We start from the raw sequence: 25,315 nt of genomic DNA, 5'->3' as shown, positions 1-25,315 counted from the left end.
TGCGCATGTAACCAGCAAGAAGCCAGAGAAAGAGGAGCGAGGTTGAACTAGGACTACAACTCCCACCAGGCTCCGCGTCGTCCGTCCTTTCCTTTCAAAACGCGAAGGAAAAGGAACAGGACGAATGGAGGCTTTTGAGTGCTCGTTTCTCAAAAGGCGGGAAAGGCGAACTACACCTCCCGGCAAGCCGCGCGCGCCTGCGCCTGCGCTCTGGTATCTGTCGCCATCTTGCCCCTTCTGAGGCACCGCAAACAAACCTAATTCCTGGTGTCCCCTAGTCTTGGCGGAGGAGCCTTTTAGATGAGCCCCGAAAGGCCGGGCAGGTGGGTGTCTCTCAGGCAGGGTCCTGGAAAGAGCTGGCAGGCTATCCAGGGTAGGGGAGCGCTTGGCCAGGCTTGGGGATCCCGGCTTGGGGCGCTCAGCCCCATCCTCCGTTGTTTCCTAACGGGATCGCGGGGCTCCCTCAAGTGGACTGAGGGGGACTCCGGCATGCCTGGTGATGGAACGCCGGAGGTCGAGGTCTAGGAGCCCCGAGGCGACTCCGGGCTGTCTGGCGGGCTGTCCGCTCCTCTGCTTTTTCTCTGTCGTCCTCTCCGCTGAGGAGTGCGCGAGGCGCGGACGCTGGCCAGGGTTCCCAAGACTGGCTGCTGACCGCGGGGGCGCGGGCTTGACATTGGGACCGGCTCTGAGCCGCGCGGGCGAGGAGCCGGGCGGGCTGCTCTTGTTGTGGTGCTGTGAGGGAGTGAGTGTTTAGAGAGGGGGCGGGGCGGGCTGCCCGCTGACACTTGAGCGGGGGAAGGAGTCGATGCGACCCCGGTGCCCGGAGCACGCTCCGGCTTCTGCTGCCTGGCTTCCCTTTGCTGTGCGGCCCCGCCGTGGGTTTCCCTGGAGAGGATGCTTTGGGATGCCGTGACGTGGTGCCTGATTCGGGCGGTCGCCGGCCGCCTCCGAGATTCTACCGGTAGGCGGGGACAGGCTTGGGGAGCCAGCAGATTCCTTTGGTTCTGCCCCTTCCTCCTCTCCACCCCCTTTCTTTATGTCATCCTGCCAGCTGGGGCGCGCCATCCAGTTCGGCTTGCTCAGAGTTGGTTCTGAGCTTAGAGGACTATGGGAAGTAGGGGGAAGGGGGCGCCACTTGAGGCCAAGAGTTGGAGTTAGCAACCCAGAGCCTGGAACGCAGTTGAAGAGTCCTATCGGTTTAGGTTTGACTCTCAGGCTGGCTCATTCATTCATTCTACTCTCCTGCCGCCCATCCATTTATCAGTTTAACAGATGTTAAGGAAAATCTACTGAGTTCTCAACCTGTAGTGTGAGAACTTACTGGTTTTATATGACCAAGGAATTTACAGTGCAAAATTCTAGGCTTTTAAACTTTTGGTAAATGCTGAAAATGATTCTGTTATTGCCAAAACATGAGAAAAGAGTTATTGAGTTCCATTTATCCAAATAACATGCTCTACTCTTTGCTTATTTTATATCATAACTTATTATTAAGGAAACTGGCAGAGGTCCGGTCACTTGTCCAAGGTTGCACAGGTGGTAGAATCTATTTGGCAAGTCATATGCCAGCCACTATGAAAGAACTTGGCTTGCCCTGTTTTCTAATACTTATAAATAACAAACTGGGTTGGATTACTTTTTTGTGCTTTGTTTTGTTTTTGTTTTTGTTTGTTTGTTTTGTTTTTTTAGTAAAGGCATACAAATTGGGTTCAGACGGGGCAGTTCACTAGGATGAAACAATTAATTATGTTGTAAAGCTGGAACTGGAACCAAGAAGTGTTTGACTTTAAAATCTGTTCTTTCCCCTGTTAGTATGAGCTGGATCAGTGTGCTCTCAAAGGGTGGTTTGTCAGGAGCTGGAGTGTGGAGATAAAAATGGTTAGGAGTTATCTTTTCAATCTTACTTTGTAGCCAGTCGAAGGATTTCTATATCCTTGCATATCCATTGGTAATTCGATTTGTTTTTCTTCTGATAGGGAGGACAAGCTCTTTGGGGCTACCAAACAGAAGCAGCAATGCCTGTTGTGTGGCCAACCCTTTTGGATCTCAGCAGGGATGAATGCAAACGGATTCTTCGAAAATTGGGTATGATTTTTGTTGTTTTTGTTCTGAGACAGGCTCTCACCATGTAGCCCAGGCTATCTTCAAAATCATGATGGTTCTCCTTCCTCAGCTTCTCATGTACTGGAATCACAGGTGTGTTTTGCCATGCCTGCCTGTTTTATTTTTGATATTTTATATTTCTCTGTGATCCTTTTCTTTTTCTGTGTGGGTTGTGGCTGTTGGTGGCATAGTCCTCATCTTTCTCACTGTTTTCTCAGGACCTAGAATGATTTGTACATGAGATGGAGGAATTATGACACAAGGAGCCATGAGGCATGGGAAGCCTTCTCATTATATATTTCACATAACACTCAAGCCCCAAAGCAGATTGCTTTGGATTGATTTGGTTTTGGTCCCCTTTTTACATATGAAGTTTAAACCTAAGGCAAAACTCACAGTAAGTCATGTAGTGAGTATTTGACTTCTAGCATAGTGCTTCTCAACCTTCCGAATGCTGTGATCCTTTAGTACAGTTCCTCACATTGTAGTGACCCCAACCATAAAATTATTTTGTTACTACTTCATAACTGTAATTTTGCTACTGTTGTGAGTCTTAATGTAAATATCTGTGTCTTAGGCAACCCTTGTAAAAGGTCATTTGACCTCCAAAGAAGTTGTGGTCACAGGTTGAAAGCTGCTGCTCTACGTAATGTTTTTTTGTTTTTTGTTTGTTTGTTTGTTTGTTTTTTTCTGCTTATGTTGGGATACTACTGAGTATGTGTGTAACATATGCCTTTTCAAGATTCTGAGTTAAGGCAAGCTGCCTAGTTTCCCAGTTATTTCTTACTGTAATTGGTAAGATACCCATTATATTTAAATTTAACTAATGCTTCTTTTTTCCCCTTTAGCAGCTCTTTTCAACAAATATTTAGGGAGAGAAGCAAGCCCTAATGCTAAAGCATATGTTTTGTGTAAGGAACTACATGTGTGTAGAGTGGCGTCAGCCTCATGCCATTCTTGGGAGTATTGGGAAGAAGAGTTACTGTAATCATTTGAATCTTTGGTTTCAAATGAATATTCATGAATATGCTGTTTTAGATTATAAGGGCCCTGGCTTATTTACTGTTGTAGCCTGAAGCACTGTACTAAATGAAAGAGTGACAGATTATTTGGAAGGGATCATCGGTGTCTTGGTAATGAATATTAATTAAGCTTCTCATCGTGGCTTACGTCTGATACTATAGTGTTTAAAGCAGTTACTTTCAGACATATTTGTGGGCCACTAATGTTTTCCTTCAGAGGAAATCTTTGCAAAATTCTTATATGTAGATCAGATAAAATTGTAGCTAGTATGGATCTGCTGCTAATAACCCATTCAGGATTTCAAACTACTTAACCTTGATTTAGCTATCTGAAGAGTGTTCTTTGAGGGAGACAATCTTTTAAGCTTGCATGTAAACTTTTATCACTATTTTAAAGGCATTTGGTTATACACATGCGTTAATGTAACCTGTTGTTGGTTATAAAGTTGAACTTCATTTCTCTCAGAGTTAAAAATACTAGATAAGTAGATCACAAAGACAGTAGATTGGACTGAGGTTTCTGGGTTTTGAGAGCCTTGAATCAAGGGTTTATGTTTAAATGTAAAGTTAGTAACCTTTAAGTCTAACTTTATTCCTAGCTTTTCCCAGAAGTGATTTGAGGTAGTGTATGAAAATGGCTTGACCATAAGACCCTATAAAATCACCCACATCCAGAGGTTAAAGTTTTGGTGTTCAAGAATGAACACCCATGAAACTGCTCAGGCTATCAAGGTTATATCTGAAAAGCTACCAGCTACCCAGAAGATGCCATTTTATAAAAGCAGTGTGTGCCATTGTATTATTACTATGGTGGGGCTGATATGTATGCCCAGGTCAAGCAGTGGGTCCAGTTGCATTTTCCATAGCTCAAAGAGAGTGCTAACTTTCTTTTGTTTTCTGCACGTCATTTAAAAATGTAGAGAGTAATTCTTAATCTTGGATTTACATGTAGATTCTCAGTTACTGCCTATTCAGATAAACAGGTGAACTACCCAAGATGTACCAGTGGACTTATAGAACTCAGGGTCAGGTTGAGTTTATATTGGGGTTCCCTTGCCCCAAACATCTGATTGACCGTCACTGGAGAGAATCACATTGTTCTTAACTTAGAAGAGGAGATGCACAGAAAAAAAGATACCCTAGAAGGAACTGAAGAAATAAAGACTTAGGATGCAGGAAAAAACTTGAGCATAAAACATTTTAAAGTAATAAATAACTAGCAATAAAGGTGTCTGTAGTTTTAGGTAGACTGTGTGGGAGATGCTAGCTGCTGCTTCTGTATTAAAGAAAATAGCCACTGCCTGTGCACTGCCATCTCCTGTGACACTTAAGAAGGTGGACCTTGACAACAATTTGACAAAAGACTTCTTTCACCCATTGGGTTACTATCATGTCTTTGAGGTTCAAAGTCTAGAGAAGATACTTTCCTTAAGAATTGTTAACTTAGAGCAGTGGTTCCCAACCTTCTTAATGCTGTCACCCTTTAATATAGTTCTTCCTGTTGTAGTGATCCCTGGAACCGTAAAATTTTCATTGCTACTTTATAGCTATAAGTTTGCTACTGTTACAAATCATAATGTAAAATTGATATGTAGGATATCCCATATCCTTTCCCAAAGGGTTCTTGACCCACTAGCTTAAGGGCTCCCCAGAACGCTGCAGTCAAATCAAGTGGGTCACAACTACTTGCAACTCCAGTGCCAAGTATCTCATGCACTCTTCTGGCCTCTTTGGGCACCTGCACTCACATGGCATATTCTCTCTCTCTTTCTCTTTCTCTCTGTCTCTGCTATACACACACACATATACACAATTTTTAAAAAGTGTCTAAAACTTTGTCTCTTTAGAAACAACTATAAATTGTTTCAATCTGAGATGTCAAACGTTTAAAATATAAGGATATTAGGGGACTAGAGAAATGGCTGCTCTTTTAGAGGACCCAGATTAAGTTTCCAACACCCACATGGCAGCTCTGGGGATCTGTGCTCTCCTCTGGCACCAAGCACATACATTGTGTATAGGCATACATTCAAGCAAACTATTCATATACATTAAAAAAAAGAAATTGGGCTAGGCAGTTTATGATATACTTATGGTACCAGTAGTAGGCAAATGCTTGCTACACTTTAGCTGCCCCCCCCTTGCCTCTTGAGCTGTACCTTAACTGACTTGTGTAGGCTTTATGACTAAAGTATAATTGAGTAGTCGATTTGTTTAAATGCACCTATTTTAGAGTTTTATAAAAGTAATATGATTCACCTTTTGTTTTCTGTGGCATTCATGTTTGTTTATCATTTTATTATACTTTTTTTTTCTTTTTTGTTTTTGAGACATAGTTTCTCTACATAGCCTTGGCTGTCCTGGAACTTGCACTGTAGACCAGGCTAGCACCACCACTGCCCACTTATAATGAAGTTACAAGTAGCTTCATTATACATTTTGTCACTGGAATTAACCCTACAGTAGAATATCGCCAAAAAATAGCACAAGAAACTAAGTTGAGTTTAAGATATCTCAGGATACTCATAAACATATACTTCAGCAAGTATGAAAGGAAGGTTGGAAGCTAGTCAAGGTTCTTAAGCTGGCCTGCTGTGGGAGTGCTGGGAATTATGTAGCTGAGGTCATGTTTTCAGAGCTGCAGCTCTGTGTGTTAGATGTTGCCACCTCCTAATTTTGTGCATGGCTTTTTAGTTTGGCTTCAAATACAACTTGAAATGTCAGAAATATTTGTCATATTAAAATTTTTTACTGCATTTTAACCAGGTGTGGTGACACCTGCCTTTAATCCCAGCACCCAAGAGGCAGAGGCAGAGGCAGGTGGTTCTCTCAGTTCAAAGCCAGCCTACTCTACATAGAAAGTTCCAGGTCAGCCAGGGCTACATGGTAAGACCCTGTCTAAAACGAAAAAAAAAATCTTACATTTTAAATAAATTGGTTTTTATTTTATTTGTATGTGTGCCTATGCACGCCAGATCTTGCACACATGCTATGGGGCGTGCTTGGAAGTCAGGCCACAGCTTGCAGGAATCAAGTTTTTTCTTCTGTGTGGATGTTAGGGATTGAAGTTAGACTATAGACAGTGCTTGGTAGCAGGTTCCTTTACCTGCTGAGACAGCTTGTCCAGCTCTGCTTGTCATATTTCCTCAGTATGTTTTCTTTGTAATTGTGTGTTTTTAAGTCATGCACATGTCTGTCATCGCAGCACTAAGGAGGTGTAGGCAAAAAGAGTCAGAATTTAAAGTTACTCTCAAAACTAGCTTTTTGTCTCAGAAACAGTAAAACCTGAAATACAAATAGTTTGTCTTTTTCTCAAGCCACCTTTTCCTTCTGACCTTTTGTTTGTTTTTATGGCATTGCCATTCTCTTAAACATTTTGCAGAATCTTTCTACAATTAATTACTGGGTTTTAGCAAATAACTCTTTAGGTTAGGATTAAAGGATTTTCTTAGTCTGACCACAGATTACTCCTGTTTCCCTTTTTCTCTGTTCTCTTACATGTGTGAAGTAAAACCTTCATAATATATGTCTACTTATCAATCATCTATCTGACATACACATATCCTTTTTAGACTTTGATTTTAACCATTTTGAGAATAGGAACTTTGTTTTATACCTACAAATATTTAAATAATTTCCCTGGTACTCTGTCTTATATTCTGTTAGTAGTTTAGTTTGGGTTAGTGACTATTCAACTTCAGATAATTTTACTACCTTTAATGTAAAACTCTTAAAAGTAGTTATTGTTACTAGAAGCTACTGAAGTAACGAGAAATCTTTTCAGTTCTTTTGCTCTATATTCCTTTTGCAGGAGTTCATCCCTCCACTACCTACAGAGACCCTTCCTTTCCTGATTAAAGTTTATTTTTCTAAGCCAGATGATGAGTTTTTTCCTGTTCCTCTGTCACTATATACAAACCATCATAATTGCCTGAATACATTTGCAGTTAAATATTTGAGAGTGGAACTTAACACTCTTTAGTGTATATGTATTAGGACTTAACATTGATTTGTTGAATAGAATATTTCATAAATATTTTATTGGGGCATGAACATTTAATATAGTGAATTCTAAGATGGTTATTCCTAGTACCATTTTTGTAATCTTGGCTGGCTGTGTCATAGCTGAAATGTATTTCTTGGAACTGAGTTTTTGCTTTTGGAGAATTGGAGCATTGTCTTTTGAAAGATACTTCACGTGGTGTCTGCATAGTGTCCAGTACACACTCGATACACAGGATGTTCACACGTAGGCTATTTCAGTGGAATTAGACATTTCTGCTTCATTTACTCAGCCCTTTCTTCTATATAAGGCTTCCCAAAAGATTTCCTTATTTTTATTTTATATGTATGGATGTTTTGCCTGCATGTATGTTTGTGTACCATATGTGCATGGTTATCAGGGAAGCCAGAAGAGAGTGTTAGATTTTTAGGGAACTGGAGTTACAGATGCTTCTGAACCACTATGTACGTATTGGTATTTGAACCTAGGTCCTTTGGAAGAGCAGCAAATGCTCTTAATTGTTGGGCCATCTCTTTATCCCTTTATGCCCCCTTTTGACAGAATTTTGGACACTATGAACCAAGTGAGACTACTGTTTATGTATTAGGTAGTTTGAAGTCTGCAGGGGTATCATCTCATTAGTTAGCCCACATTTACTGAGTTTCTCTTTGTATCTTTATACATGCATATGCATGTGTGTATATCTGTATATTCCTTCACATGCATGCATAAAACAGAGCAGCCTCAAATGTTGTTCATCAGGCATCATCTAATTTTTAAAAAATTCTGTTTTTTTAGTTAAGTCTGTATTTGGGTAAGGTCTGTCACCTAGAGCTTGTTCAGTTCAGTAAGCTGGGCTGGCTTAGTGGCTGGCAAGCCTAGGGGGTCCTCCTGTCTCTGTTTCCTTCAACACTGGGGTGACAACTATATACTACCATATCTGCTTTTTTTTTTCTTTTTCTCTTTTGGGTTTTCAAGACAGAGTTTCACTGTGTAGCCCTGGCTATCCCAGAACTCACTCTGTAGAACAGGCTGACCTTGAACTCAAGAGATCTGAGACTACCTCTGCCTCCTGAGTCTGGGATTAATGAATGTGCCATCCTCTTTCTCTTTTAGTTTAAGTAGATTTTGGGGATCAAACTCAGGTGCTGTCACCTCTCCTACCTATATTTGTTTGAGTCAGTTTCTTGCTCTATATCTCAGGCTGTCCTCGAACTCTCCATCTTTCTGCCTTAGCCTTGTGAGTGATGGAATTATAGGCACATACCACTAGACTAATTAGTTATTTGGGTGGCAGATTTTTGTGTTTTATTTGCTTGGATGGTAGTTTTTGTAGATGTAAAGATCTAACATGCCTGGCTAAATTAAATATTCTTCAGTAATATGTTAGAGATTTTCTTTCCTAAGCATTTTATACCCTTGACTTCCATGAGACATTTTATGACAAAGCAATATAAATGTGAACTTGACACTTAAATCTCTTTAGTCAATAACATTTTTGAAAGGAATTTTAAATTTTGCATTTGGTTGATTTGGGATTTCTTGCTCTAAAGCTTAATAGTGCATAGCCACATTATTCAACATTAAAGGCTTATCTTGATAAAATAATTTTCTTTTTCTAGAACTGGAGGCATATGCTGGAGTTATCAGTGCACTTCGGGCACAAGGGGATCTCACCAAGGAAAAGAAAGATCTTCTTGGAGAACTCTCTAAAGTCCTTAGGTAATTTGTCATGAAAGTTTTTGGTGATGTGACTTGAAATCTCAATTTGTAGGGTTTACTTCTTTTCACTCTCAAACTGAAGAACAGTTTGTTGTGTACTTAGAGGCCCTATTCCAGTTGTGTGATTGCTGCTATAGAAAGAGGAAACTTAGTCTCTGTTGTATAAGCCAATCAAAGGGTTTCAGGCAGAGAACTACCTGGTGGGAGGTCCTTTGACATAGGTGAAAGAAAGAAGAGCTGGTGCAACTGAATATCAGAATGTAGAGTAGCATTTATTGGAAGAAAAAGAGGGATATAAGCAGGATGCCTCAACGTGTGTAAGTGGGTGCTAGTGATATAGTTGCTGCCTTAAATCTACTGACTCCTTTATTTGAGCTAGAATGGAGCTTCAATTCATCCGACTTTAGTGAAAGGGATTCCTTGGTGCTTTGTGTTGATCCATTTTTATATCTTGAGATTTCTCAGAAAATGTTTTGCTTAACTCAAGTTTGCTTTCTACATTTAAAGTAATTTTGTTTTATTTTTAGAAGTTAAGATATGGAAGAGGCTCTTATTTAATTAGCATTAATATAGGAGTATAATTAAGTAGATTCTCAGTCTTATTTTTTTGTTCCTCGTAAATTCTGCTTTTAGTTCTTAAGTGTTGTAATCCATGGTATAAATTTAAAGTTAAGTACTAAAGAATATAAGAAGAGTGGTATTTACTTTATTGGGTATTTGTGAATATAATGGATGTCTTTAGAAATTGTTTTATTTATCAGTGTTTAATATATGTACATTTTTACCATTGGTAACATAATGTAGAAGGCACGTAGCTAAAGTTGAGTCACGTTTCATTGCATGTACCCACAAGAAACAGTATCTGGCCACTCTTACTACTTTTATTATATTCATTGAACATAAAATTATTAGATTTTTCAGCCTTAGGAAAAGACCTTAGAAGACTTTCTTCTAAGTGCTCCGTCCTCCTGCCGGCAGCCCTGAGATAAGGAGGTCCTTGAGCACCTGTTTCCCTGCTAGCTAATAGGAAGTCTTGCCTGCTCTTTCACAGATGGGAAAATCTGCATATCGGGCTGAGTTTGTCTTTCTGGGATTTGCAGATACATAATCCTCAGTTACACAGAACCAAATGAAATCTTTCCTATGACTTTGAAGATACACATTAGGCAAAGTAATCCTTGGCCCCCTAAAGATGTTGACTTAAACATTAATAAAAGTGTAGAGAAGAGCTGCCTGCTTGGCAGAGTTCTATAATGGCTATTTTTTTTCATAGCATCTCAACAGAGCGCCACCGTGCTGAAGTTCGGAGAGCAGTAAACGATGAACGGTTAACAACAATTGCACATAAGTAAGCCATTAGTCTACCACCCCTGATTTTTTAAATGATGTAGTATAAAGTAGTTTTGAGACAGTTTTCCTTTTGTGTGGCAGGTCCCTGAGCCTTTTATCTTAATACTATCTCTGTACTCAGAGACTCTGCCCTTAGCAATTACTGTTTATTCAATTGATTACTTTTTGTTTTTGTTTTGCATTTTGTTAGGGAAGCTTAAAGTACTCAGGTCAAATCCTATTACAAGGTAATCTCTGTAAAATCAAAGACCACAGGAAGTACAACTCAGTAACAAAGAAGTGTACTTCCTAAAATTGAAAGGTACTTAGAGGTTTCTTGTAATGGTATTTGATATTGCTTTATAAATAGGCATTATAATTTTTATATGGCTCTAATTTCAGATAGATATTTCAAGTCTTAGAAAAAATTATAAAATATATGTTCATTTTAAGAAATATAACTTAATGTACTTTAGAAAGTAAACACAATAAAATGATAAAGGCTTCTTATGAGATTGTTTTCAGATCATCATAACTGAGAGATTGGGTACAGGGTGGTAGAAGACTGAGAGCAGAATCAGACATTAGTTATAGAGAGGTAGTGCCTCCTGAAGAACAGAAAGGACCAGGAAGGAATCCTTTCAGTGATGATAGAAATATCTCATGAAACATTAAAGTATTCTCCATTTTTTTTTATATTTTAATTGACATAAAACTAAAGGAAAAAGAACGCAGTCCATTACCATGATGTGATGACTTAGGCATTTGGCAGAATTTGACAGAATTTGAATTGATTTCACGGTCTGTTGGCTTCTTGTACTTCACTGTCCCTCATTTTACTTAACACATAGAATGGGGTACTCACCTCTTTAACAGTGTAGTTTGAATGTTTTGCTGTTTGTTCTGTAAGTTCGAGATTCTTCACTGGTAGACTTGTATGGTAGAAACTTAGAAATCCTCTGTAGAGATGGCAAGTATTTCATTGTCAGGCTAACATAGTCGAAACATTCATTTAATGTGTCCCTTTTTTAATTTGCTTCAGACTTTTGAATTGGAATACTTTAAACTGGGTCTGGATTCTAACTTGGGACTGGTCATAGGAAATTGCACTAGATAATAAAGTAGACAATGAATACCTTAGATGCATTCAAGTGGTATTTTGGGGCAATGAGTTGTAAGTTGATACATCAGTGTCATTCTTAAAGGATAACATTTATTTAGTCTCCTTTTCCTTTTTTCCCCTTTTAAGAATGAATTTATCCTTATATTTGGGTGAAAGACCAAGTTACAGGTATGCAAATAGGTTATTATTATTTCAGGCTTTTTCTTGTATTTATTTCCAAATTGACGCTCTCAATTATTCAGGGGCACATACTCCATTTATGAATTAACCATGCCCCTTGCTTCTTCTCTTCCCTCCTCACCTTCCTAATACTGCCCGACCTTTAGCCATTTTTGCTGCTTGGGAATATCTGTAGTCAGAGGGTGGGAAGGGAGAGGAGGTGAAAGTTTTTATAACTCATTTCACAACTTGCTAGTTGGCCTGAAAAAAATGGGTATAAGAATTTACTATTATTTGCTAAAATAATTTTTGGATAATATGTGGATTTCTTTAATCTGTGTGACCTCTCCCTTTCCTTCCTCTCTCCATTAGCATGGATAATTGAGAGTTGGCTTCTATTCACCTGTTTCTCTGCCCTTTCCTTTCTTTCTGATTTCTTTAATATATGAATTGCTTTTTTTTTAAAAAAAGAATTTACTTCAGTATTTAATTTTTTAAAAAAGCTTCTTAGGTCTTTTTCTACTCTGATTTTAATATCTTTTACTGTGGTTTTAGTTTGACTGGCTATTGTACTTATTTGTTGAGCCCAAGAGTTAGGGAATGAGGATTGGTGACACTTCCTTGCCCTCAGATATAGCAGTGGAGCCTAGACCTGAAGATGACGTATGAGGGTTTTAATCAGTAAAAGCAGCTAGAGGAATGCATCTGAGCTGATTGCATCCCCTACTCCTCCTCCCTTCCTCATTCGAAACTGCTGTGTGGCTCAGAAGGAATGTTCTTGAAAGGTGGTGGGAAAGCTGAGAGGATCAAGCAGGAGGGAAGGGGAACAAAAGGAGTAAGGGACCTGGACCCAGGAGAACCATGCTGAAGGCCTCTGCTCCAAGGCTCGCCTGCGAGCGAGCGAGGGTGCTTGTCCTTTGTCACTGTAACTTGAGTTCTTAGTTATGACAGTATCAATGCTTCACATGTTTTGCTTAGCCCAGTCCTCAGTGTCTCTACAATTAGATTCAAATGATAGTCTGGAATATCAGATCTTGGCACTTCTGCCTACTGTCAGATATTCCCAGAATGCTGTGCTGCTATGTGAGGATGCAGCTTTTCTTAACTGCTCCCCATTGTAGCTTATTAGTATGTGGCTTTCTCAGAGCAGGGTCTGCACCTTCCTTGTGTTCCTTGAATGACTAGAGAGGCAGGCAAGTGTGCATACTGAGGGAACCTGTGAAACCCTCAGGTACAATTCTTAATTTCTAAATTCACTTAGATGACTTGTTCAGCTAACAGATATTTACAGTCTTATCACTAAAGCAAATAGGAACTTTTGACCTAATTCTAACATGATACTTCATTTCTCATTCATTTAATATTTGAGCATGCTTGCATGAGTGGACATTTGGAAGACATTATTCTTCCTAAAAGTTGCAGTTGTGTCTTTTTGCACTGCAAGCTTTATCTTTTTCGTAGTATATGTAGCATAGAAATATGCTTCATATTTTTAAATTTATAATACCTGCCACCATTTAAATAACACACCAGGTAAGTGTAGAAGTCACTTTATTTGTGTGGTAAACCCATGCCAAACAGGCTTATCAGTGCTAGTCTTTAATGGTATCAGGAGTATAACAAGAGCATGCTAGCTTTTCGAAAGGTTTTCATTTAACAGTTAGTAATAATGCTTTTCTGTCTTTATCTTGTTTGTACTGTTCTTTGTTTCTGAGCTAGTATTAAGATGGAGCTTATGTAGCTCATCTTATTTGTGAGGTTACTGGTGCCTCAGGAAGTCCACCTTTCCTTCTCTCTTGTAGAACTTGCTTTAAAATACAAAAGAATTTGTATATATTTTTATAGTAACTCAACTGGATTCTTCAACTTGAAACCTTTTTCTTCTTCCTTCTCTCTTTTTTGAGACAATGTTTTGTTTGGGTGTTTTGAAACAGGGTTTCACTATATATCCTTGGCTGGCCTGGAATTAACTACGTAAACCAGGCTGACCTTGAACTCACTGAGATTTACAACATTGCTTATTTCTGCCAAGGGTTGCTGGGATTAAAGGCTAAAGGCCTGTGCTATCATGCCTGTTTTAAATCCTTTTTAAGTTGTAATTTATTCTCTTCAGCAAAAATTGTCAGTAATTAAGCAATCGTTCTCAATTGGTATAAAGTAAACTTTCCCATAAAACCCACCAGGAAACTTTTATTCTTTATGTTTATGATATGACAAATAATTACAGAAACATGATACATACTTGTTGAAGGAAACATTTATTAGTTGTGTGGCCTTAGGCAAGTTATTTAACTTCTGTGTGATTCGGTTTTTCATTCTAGAGAATGGAGATGCTAATGCTATCAACTTCATAGGATTGTTGAGTGAGCTGAGTTAATGCAGTAAGAGATGTAGAGCAGTGACTGACACGTAACATGCCCGAAGTTGATTTTAACACCATCACTGTCAACATCACCACCATCATCATGGAAGTACTTCACTACCCACTGACAAAGGATTTGGGGTCTGAATCTGAAGAGTCCCTGGATATAAAGTCTAAAGCTCTAGGCTGGGCTATAGAATCTGTGGTTTCACAAAACTTCTATTTCTTTTTTCTTTTTCTTTTTCTTTTTTTTTATTATTCTTTTCTTTTTTTGGTTTTTTTGAGACAGGTTTCTCTGTGTAGCCTTGGCTGTCCTGGAACTCACTCTGTAGACCAGGCTGGCCTTGAACTTAGAAATCCGCCTGCCTCTGCCTCCCAAGTGCTGGGATTAAAGGTCTGTGCCACCACTGCCCAGCCAAAACTTCTATTTCTAATTTAGTGAAGAAAATCAGTTGTTTTTAGATTAATTTTAAACCTTGACATTAAACATTAGGATATTTCACGAAGCCAAGTGAGAGATATGGCAGCCGTCTTTTGGTATTTTAACCTCTGATCTGATTTCTGAAACAAAACATTCTTAAGAAGTTTAAGGAAGAGAGACTATTTAATGTCTTAGAGAGGGTTCAGTTGCCACAAGTGCCTTTTAGTTTTAGAGTGCAGGGTACACTAGACAAATAACATAAAATAGTGGTAGATTTCTTTTAGCATCCTCAGATCTACTCTTAAAACAACAACAAAAACCAATAAATAAATAAATAAATAAATAAATAAATAAAAAAAACTAGGAAGGGTAATCATATAAAAATACAGTGAATATTATCAGTGACACCAGCTGTTGTATACAGCTGTTTTCCGTCTTACTAACTCCTCTCGTTTACTGCCTCAGTTTTCCATGTTTGAAAGCCTTTAGAATCTCTGGCCATGCGGGCAGTTAGGGAATTTTCCAAAGATTCATTGAACTCCATCCTTAATTATAAAGGAAAATATGATTTTTAACATTCTCAATGCTTTTAGTTTCTTAAGTAATTACAAAATTAAGTTTTAAAAGTTAGTAGAAATATTTCTTTTCATTCATGAAACCCAATTTCATATGTCAGTATCAGTTTTTATTTCCAAAGCATAGAAAAAAAGTATCTTCATTATAGGATTCAGATTATAGAATAAGGTGTGTCAGAACCTCAGTGTGTGTCATTCCTTGAATTTAAATGTTCCTAAGTTTGATCTTGCTTGCTTAAAAAAGAAGCCTTTGCAGAATTCAGGGTACATCTGATCATTTAAAAAGCTGTGTTTGTCTGACTCATTTTTTAGCAACTGTGAACCCTTGTAGCAGCATTTTTTCTTTTGTTTAGTATGTCTGGACCTAATAGTTCTTCAGAGTGGTCCATCGAAGGACGTAGATTGGTACCACTGATGCCCAGGCTGGTTCCCCAGACTGCCTTCACTGTAACAGCGAATGCTGTGGCCAATGCAGCTGTCCAGCACAATGCATCCCTTCCCGTGCCTGCAGAGACAGCAAATAAAGAAGGTGAGTAGGAACACTGCTGTTAGAGATGTTTCCTCTCAGGACTTTTCATCTATTTAGAGTAAGTGCTTAAAAATTATGAGATTGGTATGTCTTTGATTCTCAAACTAGAAACTGCCAGATTTTCAGTATCACTAAAATCAAATTTCTTTTCTTCAAAGGGAAATTATGTTAATTATAGAATTGAAAAAAGCTTTGTCAGGCTGAATTTCTGACATCAGTGTATCTTTTGTTTTATTTTGTTTGCTTTGTTTTGTTTTGGGGACCAAACCAAAACACTGTATCCCAGGCTAGACTCAAAGTTTCTTGATAGTTCGTCCTTCTCAGCCTCCCTTCTGCTGAGATTACAGTCATGAGCTACCATGCCTTTTGAATGTCTCTTGTTAGGAAGGACTTAGTAAGTGGTATTAGAGAATAAACAAGGTAAAAGATGTTGAGCTGATAGCTCCAGAAAATAAAACTTGTTTTGTTTTGAATCAATGGTACACTTAGCCTCTCTGGCCCAGTCAATCATCACTTTCTTACTGTTAATTAATCTAGTAATTGACCTGCTTTAAAAGTCTTTGAGTTGTCTTACCAAGGATGATACTCAATTCAAGAGTATGCTTGGATCAAAAGCAGGTCTAAAAACAATACATTTGCCAGATTATTTTGAGAAATTGCTTTGTCTTGTCTAGCTGTGGGTTTTGAATAGAGTGAGACACTTTTCACATTTGATTAGGCTTGGCTTTATGCCAAAGGAAGCTATATTTTTCAGGGAAGCAGTTATCTGTGCATACTTAGTAGCCTCTACTGGATTCCTGTTTTCTTCGTTGTTGGCAGTTATATTTCATCTCTCCTTTTACCGCTTCTTCTTGCTAGCTGGTAGAATGGGAAGAAAGTTGGGTTTCTAATAGTGAAATCAGTGTTTGGATTTAAGTTTGTCATTTCCTAGCCTTGTGACCTTCAGCATGTCTTAGCATCTGTAAACTGTGGATTCCTTATCTTTAAAACGGGGTATAGTGTGAGAATTGGTGACAGTGGAAAAATTTAGTGTAGTACCTGGCTTATCTAATTAATTCCAGGCTATTCTTGGTGTTCCTAAGTTGTGTCCTTTTACTGAGTGATAGGGAGGTTGAAGTTTGATGTTACTCTTTTAATTATTGTTGTACCACTTGATTGGCAAATGCTGAATTAGTTTAAACAGACTAGCTTGGTTCTCCTGTACATGTTTGGAGATCTCTGAGATTAGGGAGATACTGTATCCCCATCATTGGTGCTGCTGTTGGTGTTAAAAAATACTGCAAGTTTGTACCTGGTGTCCAGTTCTTACCATTATGAGAAATTATTTCCCTTTTTCTCAATAAAGTTTTAAACTTGATTGCTTTGTACCTCCATTCTTCTCCATTTTCCATTACCTGTTGATAAGCCTGTAAATACTTGGGAAAGACCATTAAGTGATGATTTTCAAAATAGCGTTTAACCTTTGAGTGTAGTACTTTGTACTAGCATTTAGCTTCTGATCATATGAAAATGATAAAGTTGGCCTGCAATAAACGTAATTTCTCTGTATGTCTGGACAGTTGTGAAAGTTAACAGCAGACTTTTTTTTTTTTTTTTTTTTTTTTTTTTTTTTTTTATCATTCCTTCAGTAGTGGTTTGCTATTCCTACACAAGTACCACGTCTACCCCAACCTCTACCCCTGTTCCAAGTGGCAGCATAGCAACGGTTAAGTCTCCAAGACCTGCCAGTCCTGCCTCCAGTGTAGTTGTCTTGCCAAGTGGAAGTACTGTATATGTCAAAAGTAAGTGATGTCTCAGTGTTACTAGGACCCACGTGACCAAATGCTGCAGTCCAAGTTCTGAGTGGATCTGCTTTTCTGGAATAAATCATTGGGCTACAAGCTGTTTTTCAGTGGTTAGTTTTTGAAGGTTCTAAAGACTTCTCATCTGTATATATGACTGGGTATTTGCTTTTTTATCAGCTTTGGGATTTGAGAAATGCCATCATTTTTTGCTCTGTGTGGAAAATGTGCCTTTGAGCAATGCTGTCCTTTAGGCATTCACACCTTTGACTCCTGCGGAGCACAGACATGAATAGGTACTGAAGGCATGTGCTTACTTGCTGTTTTCCCAGACTTCTGATCTTTTCGGTCTTTTCTTGAATTATTCCACATAATCCCTCATAATTCCTTGAATTTCTCGTGAATCACCCAGCTCTTAAGTGCAGTGACTCCTTCAAGAGGCTGCCTTCATATCTCTTCTTGATAGAATCTTTAAAAGGTTTTTGTTTACAGTTTTAATCTTCTGACTCTGTTCTGCTCTATGTAGTAGTTGTTTGTTTGTTTGTTTGTTTGTTTGTTTGTTGAGACAGAATCTGGGTGGCTGAGGCTGGCCACAGATTTGTGATCCTTCTGCTTTAGCCTCCCAAGTGCTAGGCTCACTGGTGTTACTACCATACTTGGCTCTTTAAGCAGTTTGCTGTCCAGTTTTTCTTATATTAATATCTCTTAATTTTATTTTTAAAATTGTTGTATATTTTATATTTGTTTTCTATGCTTTTAATTATTAATTAGTATTTGATTTTAATTGGTCTTAATATAGTAATAAAATTTTCATGTAGATTTTTAAAGGTGGCGTTTGCTTTTTTTAGATAGGTTTCTAGGTCCTAGAGTCTAACAATTAAAGTGGTAAAGACTTACATTTTATTACCAAATCCATGAGTCATACTATGTAATTTTTTTATTTATGCTCTGTAGAAATTTCCCATCTACATTGCTGTGTATATTTGTCATGTGAACTTATAAAATTACAAAAGAATTGAGGCTTTAGGTTACAAAAAATTTTAAGAGTCATATGGACTGTTAAGTTTTTCTCTGGTTTCTGTAGATTTAAACAAAGTGGCCTTTAGAAATGACACTCAAGACCTGTTTTTACAGTCATTTTCAAAACTGCTTGTAGTGAATCTCAGATATGAAGAACTATTTTACAAACTAATGTATACTTTCAAATAACAAGAATTATATCAGTTTATACTCAAAGATAATGTTAGTTTTATTTATTCATCAACTCTGTGTAAGTCACCATACCAGGGAGACAAAACAGTTATTAGACTTAGTTCTTTTTGTGTAAAAAGCTTGTTAGTATGATAGATGTGTAGACAGTTGCATTGTCATGTGATAAGTGGTACAGAAGAGGATGTACAAAGTGCTTTATGTGCAATGCTTAGAGGAGGGGCAGAGTAGCTTTGCAGCTGGGAAGGGAAGGCTTCACTGAGAAGTGGCTTGCAGGATGAAGAAAGAGGTCTTCGAGGACGGCTGTATATCTGAGTCGATATATAGACTCAGATAAGAGGGTGCTGAAGTATCTTTGGGTAACGGTGAGAAATTTAGTTTGTCAAGATTTTAGAGGGGCACGGGGTTAGGGTGATGGTATTGTGTGCCTGGAAAGATAAGGGTCCTTGAGTTTTGGTCTGGTAAGGATTTTGGGAGAATAGGAAAATACAGACTTAGGGAATTTTAGGCTATGCATCTCAGTTATGAAATTTCCGGGTTGCTGTATTAGGAGTATAGATTAGATGTAGAGCATCTTCTAAGAGGTTATTTGATAAAATACAGGCAAGAGACAAGGAGCCCCAAACATAGTAGTAGTTTAAGAAAAGAGGGTGGGTATTCAGAGAGACATGTTTTCTGAGGGAAAATTGTCAGGACTTAGTGACAGATTGGGCATAAAAGAAAGGGAGAGGCCAAGGATGACACAGGCATTTTAAAAAAAGAGTAGAAGAGGCAATGCTAGCTTTGTGAAGGAGGAATACTATTGTTGTCTTTCAGGCGTTAGCTGCTCAGATGAAGATGAAAAACCCAGAAAACGCAGGCGAACAAACTCCTCTAGCTCCTCTCCTGTTGTCCTGAAGGAAGTTCCAAAGGCTGTTGTTCCGGTCTCAAAGACGATCACTGTGCCTGTGAGTGGAAGTCCCAAGATGAGTAACATTATGCAGAGCATTGCCAACTCCTTACCACCCCATATGTCACCCGTGAAAATAACTTTCACGAAGCCATCAACACAGACAACAAACACAACGACACAGAAGGTAGGTGGTAGAAGGAGTCTCAGTCATTCTGTCTTTGTCATAGCATGATGTAGAGTTGACAATTGTGTACTGAGTGCTTACTATGCACTTGGTATTATACTGGGAATGCTCACATATCTTGTATAATTTTACATGTAAAATATTGGGATAGATATTATTATTTACTTTTTGAAATGAGGCTCAGGTGCCAAATGATTTGCTCAAGATGACAGCAGATCTGCTTCTGGATTTATGTTCTATTTGATAATTGTAATGTCATTTTGAAACAAACTAGAAAACTTTTAAAGTCTTTGTTTATGTGGCCTTATGTTTAGGAAGTCACTTTTTGTTTTGCCAGTAGAATTGAGTGTGTTTTTGGAGAAAAATAGGGTTTGGGTAAATGAATAATTGTTCAAATCTCCCTTCTTGTTTTTTGAATGATGTCATGCATTCATTTTGACCTCAAGTTATAGGTGTTGTATCAATTATATGCTCTTGCAACCCTCAGTCTTCACACTAGGCTGGATTCTGATGGCCAGAGGCTAAGTTTACACCTGGGATTCTGGGATTTCCTCTGTAGCCTCTCTGTGCCCTTCCCTTGTTATTAGTTTATTTTGCTAGAGTATCCTTTAGTAGCTCCCCAGGTATGGTATTTGCCCACTGTGTGGGCAAAGGAAGTTTTTTACTGTGAGTTTTGAAGACATTTTTTACTTGGCTTTCAGCTTTCAGAATTATTTTTGAGATATGCAGTGCCATTCTCTTTTTAGCTTTTGGTTTTGTCTTTGGAAACTTTTTAGAGGACTGAAACAGCAAAGATCTTGTGACCCTCAGACTTTAGAGCTTTTTATCCTTACTGCAGCTCTTGGAAGTTCTTGCTTATCTCTCTGACCTCTGCCTTTCCTGTGTGGATCACTTGGGAATTTGAAACTTGCTAAATTGATCATTTAATTTTCCTGTATTTTTTAATTTCTACTTTCTGTTTCCCCTCCTCTCCCTGTACCATAATGGATTGGGATGCGGATTTTGGAACTAGACTTTTTTCATTTGAATTCTAGCTTGCTGTCAGCTTTTTGACTATGAGGAAACTAAACTCTAGACCTAGGTTTCCTCTGTGAAATAAAAGGGGGTAGGGGCAGCAACCCAGTGTTTCTCTATTCTTTGGGTATTATAAATAATATATGTAAAGCTGTTAGAAGAGAGCCTAACATGGTTAAATGTATATCATTGTTTTCTGTATCCTTGGTCAGTATCCTTTATTACTTGCATGGAATTGTTCATTTTTCTTGTCATACTTTATTTTTCTTGAAGGAAGGATCTCACTATTTTGTTCAGTCTGGCCTGGAACTTACTATGTAGTCTTGCCTGACCTTGAATGCCTGAGTGCTAAGGATCACAGGCATGTATTAGAATACTTGGCAACCATCATATTTTAAATTTCTAATACTTCTTTCTTCTTCTGTAGATGTTCCTTATTTTTCTTTTTAAAAATAACATCCTGGTTTTTGATAGAATGGTTGTATTCTTTTATTTGGTTATGTTTTTAAGTCTTTTGGCCTGTCTTTCTTTTTGTATGCTCTTTACCTTACCTGTTAGTTTTTCTTTTTAGACTTTCCTTAAGTGTCTGTCAGTCAGCTTAATATGAAACTGGCACATTTACTGCCCTGTCCCCCTGCCACTTGCCCTTAGGGTTTTCCTGAACTGGTCAGATTCATCAAGCAAGAATCTTTCTGTTTTCTGCTTTGAATACTATAAACCTGCCTGCCAGTATTTTCGAATCAAATGTGAAAGGGTACTGTGGTACCTGAGGTAATAAGTCTTTTCTCATCTCAGGGATAAGAGTAATGTCTGCATCAAGGGTTAAGTGCGCCGGGCGGTGGTAGCTCAAGCCTTTAGTCCTAGCACTTGGGAGGCAGAGTCAGGTGATTTCTGAGTTCGAGGCCAGCCTGGTCTACAGAGTGAGTTCCAGGACGGCCAGGGATACACAGAGAAACCCTGTCTCAAAATAAATAAATAAATAAATAAATAAATAAATAAATAAATAAAGGGGGGGTTAAGTGCAATTGAGTATTTAAGATGTGACATGGAGCATCCACTTAGAAAATGCCAGCTCTTTTGCTTTGTAGAGTATCTGTGGAAGTCAGCATTTTACTAATTTGCTGATAATAATGAACTGTTCCAAATATATGAATCCACTGGTTGACTAAAGTTTATCCATTAATATGTTGAAATTAACTGCTTTTGTTGATTTTGGAGTTTATTAAGTTTGATATTTTTACTTAATTTCAAGTAAACATTTTTGAATCATTCCCTTTTTTGGTAGAAAGTTTTTAGGTTTTTTTTTGGTTTGGTTTTGGTGTGTGAATGTTACTGGGATCGAACTCAGGACCTTGTATATTTATATACTGGAAAAGTGCTGTACTATGGAACTGTATCATCCTTAGCGCTTAGCTCTTAAGTTTTGCTTTCTGAGCTGGCCTTGACACCAATTGAACTATGTCACTGGCTCTCTGATAATTGTCTGCTAATCATTTATTTCCTTTTGAGACAAAAGTAATAATAGTATTTCTTAAGAGTTACCAGAGTTAGATGAGATTATTCATTGAAAATGATTATAGTCTTGTACAATGTTTAATAAGTGTCACCTAACATCACTAACTTTCTAATTTTCTTTGGTATACTTACATAAAAATGTTCGTAATATATAAAGTTCCCTGTAAGTGAAATCTGAATGCTTTGGGGTTCTTTGTTTTGTTTTGTTTTCCTTACCGACTCTTGTGAGGTGGGAATCCACATTTGAAGCTGTCAGATGCACGCTTTCACGAGGGCACAATGTTTCCAAAGTCAAATTTAGTGTTTACTGTGAGTTTTCAGACTCAGAAGTTCAGGTTTACTTGTGTTTTAAAAAATAAATATTTAAGAGGAAAAAAAAAGGGACTCATTATTCCACACATAATTACTGAGCATCTACTGTGTTCCAGTTATAAAACTGTCTTCTTTTCATTTTTTTCTCTGCTATCTATTTCTAAAAGATTTTTGGGCAACTAGGTTATAGTTAGGACTAATAAATACATTTTCCATGTTTTGTTTTCTGTTTACTGGGTAATTGGATTAAGATATATTTTTATCCAAGGCCATTGTCATGATTGTATTTACCTTGGATTTTTCACAATTTGTATTTAAGTCAACTTAGCAATTAATTACTGTAGGTTAAGTGACTTTACATTAAGTGTAATTGTTTCTGATTTTGTAAACAGTATTCACGTGTAAATAGGTTGTGCATTTTTAGCGTAGATACATTTCTACGTATGTCAATATGCCTTATTTAAAAGGACACCTGTATGGCACTCATACAAGCAGAGCAACAGAATATAGCCTTATGCTTTCATGTGCTTGATTGATATTTTTCATTTTGTCCTTAGGGTGCAAGTCCCAGCACTCTTAAGGAGTTTTTGTGAATGCTAGAAGGTCAGTAATTTGAAATATGGCCTGAATAAACACTGTGGTTCATTCACTTGGCTTCAAAACCTTTTTATCTCCTCTTGTTTTATTTTGTTTCAAAAAAACTTTAAAGTATAAGCAATTTCCAGGATGGATCTCTAGTTTGGGAAATCCCTTTGCAGATCAGAAAATCATTTGTGTACTGAAATCTCAAACTATGTTTTATCATTTGTATCTGTAATCTAGAATGTGGTCCTAAAGACCCTAGATTTATTCTTTTCTTAATGTTAAAGCCCCGCCTCCATACTCTCATTATGGAATTTCAAATGTTTGAACTGTGCACACTTCTCTTTTCCTTCCGTGCCCAACACTGCTTATTAACTAGGCTTACTTTCCTGTCAAGCCTAGTGAGTCCTCTTTATCTGCAGTCATCAGCATTGGGCCTCTGGGAAGCTGTGACTATTGGTTCAGAATTGACAAAAGCCAAACTCAGTTTAGTACACTAAGTAGTTTGGGTGTGGTAGCCATGAATTCTTTGTATACTCAGTGATAACAGAATTAGGAAGGAAAGGAAATGTTTCTAGTGAAACAGACACAGTATATTGAATATCTTTTCTGTATAGAAGTTATTTGTAATGCTTCACTCATATCCATCTAACAGTAAACAGGAATAGTAAGCTGCTAGTAAGTACCATTTGTTAACTGTCAGGTATTGACCACCTGCTATGTGCCTAGTAGATGCTACACATGATTGTGTCATCTAATCCTTATAATGATTCTGTAAGGTCAGAATTATTATCCCTATTTTATAGAAAAAATAAATTGAAGCCTTGAGGTTTTAATATGTCCAGGGGCCTGTCATTTGAAAGTGGTGGAGGCAAAATGGTCTAAGTGCAGGCTTGTTTGACTCTGAAACTTATAACTCTCTTATCATTTCGGTTCATGTCTTAGTTTGTATAATAGTTTTTTATTGTTTTCAATAATATTGCATATTGTTGGCTAATCCAGCCTGTTGTGGTTATACTGACCAACTCTCTACTGGTCAAGGCATGTATTGATTGTTAAAACAACAGATTCCTTAAAGTAATGGGCAAGTACTAATGTCTTTAATTCTTTGTTATGTTGAAAATGTATACTAATAGTATAGTTAAAGTTTCCTTGATGTAGATATAGAATATAAATTCACTTAGAAAAATTTTGACTAACTTCAGACTTTCTTTATGGCCAGTGTAAAGCAAAAAACTTAGCTTCCTTAACTTCTTTGGATTTTTTTTTTTTTTTTCAAACCAATTAGTTCTGTCCTAGGTAGGCACAAATAATTTTAGTAAAGGAACTGGGTATCCCTATAGCACTGCTTACTTACCCCTAAACAAAACTATGATGCATACTCCCAAAGCATAAGTAATGTTTGTGGTCTCTACTGTGAAATGGGGATAATAATAGCACTTGTGTCTTGGGATTTAGAACAATTAAATAACCATTTGCATATCAGCTCTAGGAGCTCTTCTTGGTCTGTTCTAGGAACCCTACACTTATCATTTATCAAGTTTTAGACTCTTTGCTTGTCAGAATAATTAGAATCTGATTTCTTCTCTTTCGTTTTGCTAACATCCCAGCCCAAGACACTGCTGTCACTTCTTTTCTGGCCTGCTGTAATAGCTTCCACTCTTGCCTGACACTTCATGGCAACTAGAATGATCTTTTAAAATACATATTACATCTTGTTTCTGTGCTAAAGTCTTTCCATGGCTTCTTCTTATTCTTAATATGAGATCCATTTACTTTCTCTTGGCTTTCATATTTGATCCAACTTCTGCTTTTAAAGCAGAAAGCCTCTTTGCTGTAGGCTTTCTTATTTTTTCAGGACATTGGGTAATGCTGACCAGGGGTCTTTTATTCAGTGCTATTCACTGTAAATGCACAAAGCTACAGTTTCTCAGCCTTACTGCCTAAACCTTGACTTCTCTTTTTTTATATCTGTTCTCTGTACCAGGCTAGGATCACATCCTCTTAGTTCACCTATATATAAGGTGTAACTAACAGCTCCTGAGGACGCATCACCTATTACATTTCTGCTGGCTTCTGAGAACTTCTTAATTTATCTGTATCTACTATCACTGCCTGATGGTAGCTTTAAACTAGCAGATAGATATTGTAGATTTACAGAAAACTTATAAAAATTGCATACTTTATACCCCTTTCCCTGGATTTCCTTGGGTTTTACTTAACTGTCCTTTTCAGTTCCAGGATTCTCACCTAGGATGCTATATTCTATTTCCCAGTCCTGTCTCCGTAAACACCTTTCAGTGTAAAAGTTTTTCAGATTTTCCTGTTTTTTTGTTTTGTTTTGTTTTGTTTTTGATAACTTTGACAGGTCAGGTGTTTTAGTAATCTTACTAAATACCTCATTCCTAGAATTTGCTTGATGTTTTAGATTAGGGTTATGAGTTTCACGGAGGAAGGTCATAGAGAAATGGTGCCATG

At 37.8% G+C, this 25,315-nt stretch overlaps 1 protein-coding gene across 14 annotated transcripts in view; it reads left to right on the top strand.

Annotated features, from left to right (window-relative positions):
* Positions 1-15: 15 nt before the first annotated feature.
* The window catches only part of Emsy (EMSY transcriptional repressor, BRCA2 interacting), a 73,785-nt gene continuing 48,485 nt past the window's right edge, over positions 16-25,315 (top strand). For 7 of the 14 annotated variants that reach the window (XM_031387468.1, XM_031387471.1, XM_031387470.1 and 4 more), the window contains exons 1-8: positions 16-323; positions 1,977-2,085; positions 8,751-8,850; positions 10,124-10,198; positions 11,429-11,470; positions 15,173-15,348; positions 16,977-17,129; positions 19,155-19,414. In XM_031387468.1, the coding sequence (XP_031243328.1) occupies positions 2,016-2,085; positions 8,751-8,850; positions 10,124-10,198; positions 11,429-11,470; positions 15,173-15,348; positions 16,977-17,129; positions 19,155-19,414 (876 nt within the window). In that variant the 5' untranslated portion in view covers positions 16-323; positions 1,977-2,015. Of the gene's footprint in view, positions 324-853; positions 962-1,976; positions 2,086-8,750; positions 8,851-10,123; positions 10,199-11,428; positions 11,471-15,172; positions 15,349-16,976; positions 17,130-19,154; positions 19,415-25,315 lie in introns of those variants that run through there. The other 7 variants (XM_031387475.1, XM_031387469.1, XM_031387463.1 and 4 more) reach the window with 6 other exon arrangements.

Source organism: Mastomys coucha, unplaced genomic scaffold (assembly GCF_008632895.1).
Source record: "Mastomys coucha isolate ucsf_1 unplaced genomic scaffold, UCSF_Mcou_1 pScaffold21, whole genome shotgun sequence".
Taxonomy (NCBI): domain Eukaryota; kingdom Metazoa; phylum Chordata; class Mammalia; order Rodentia; family Muridae; genus Mastomys; species Mastomys coucha.
This window is presented reverse-complemented; position numbering and strand designations above follow the sequence as displayed.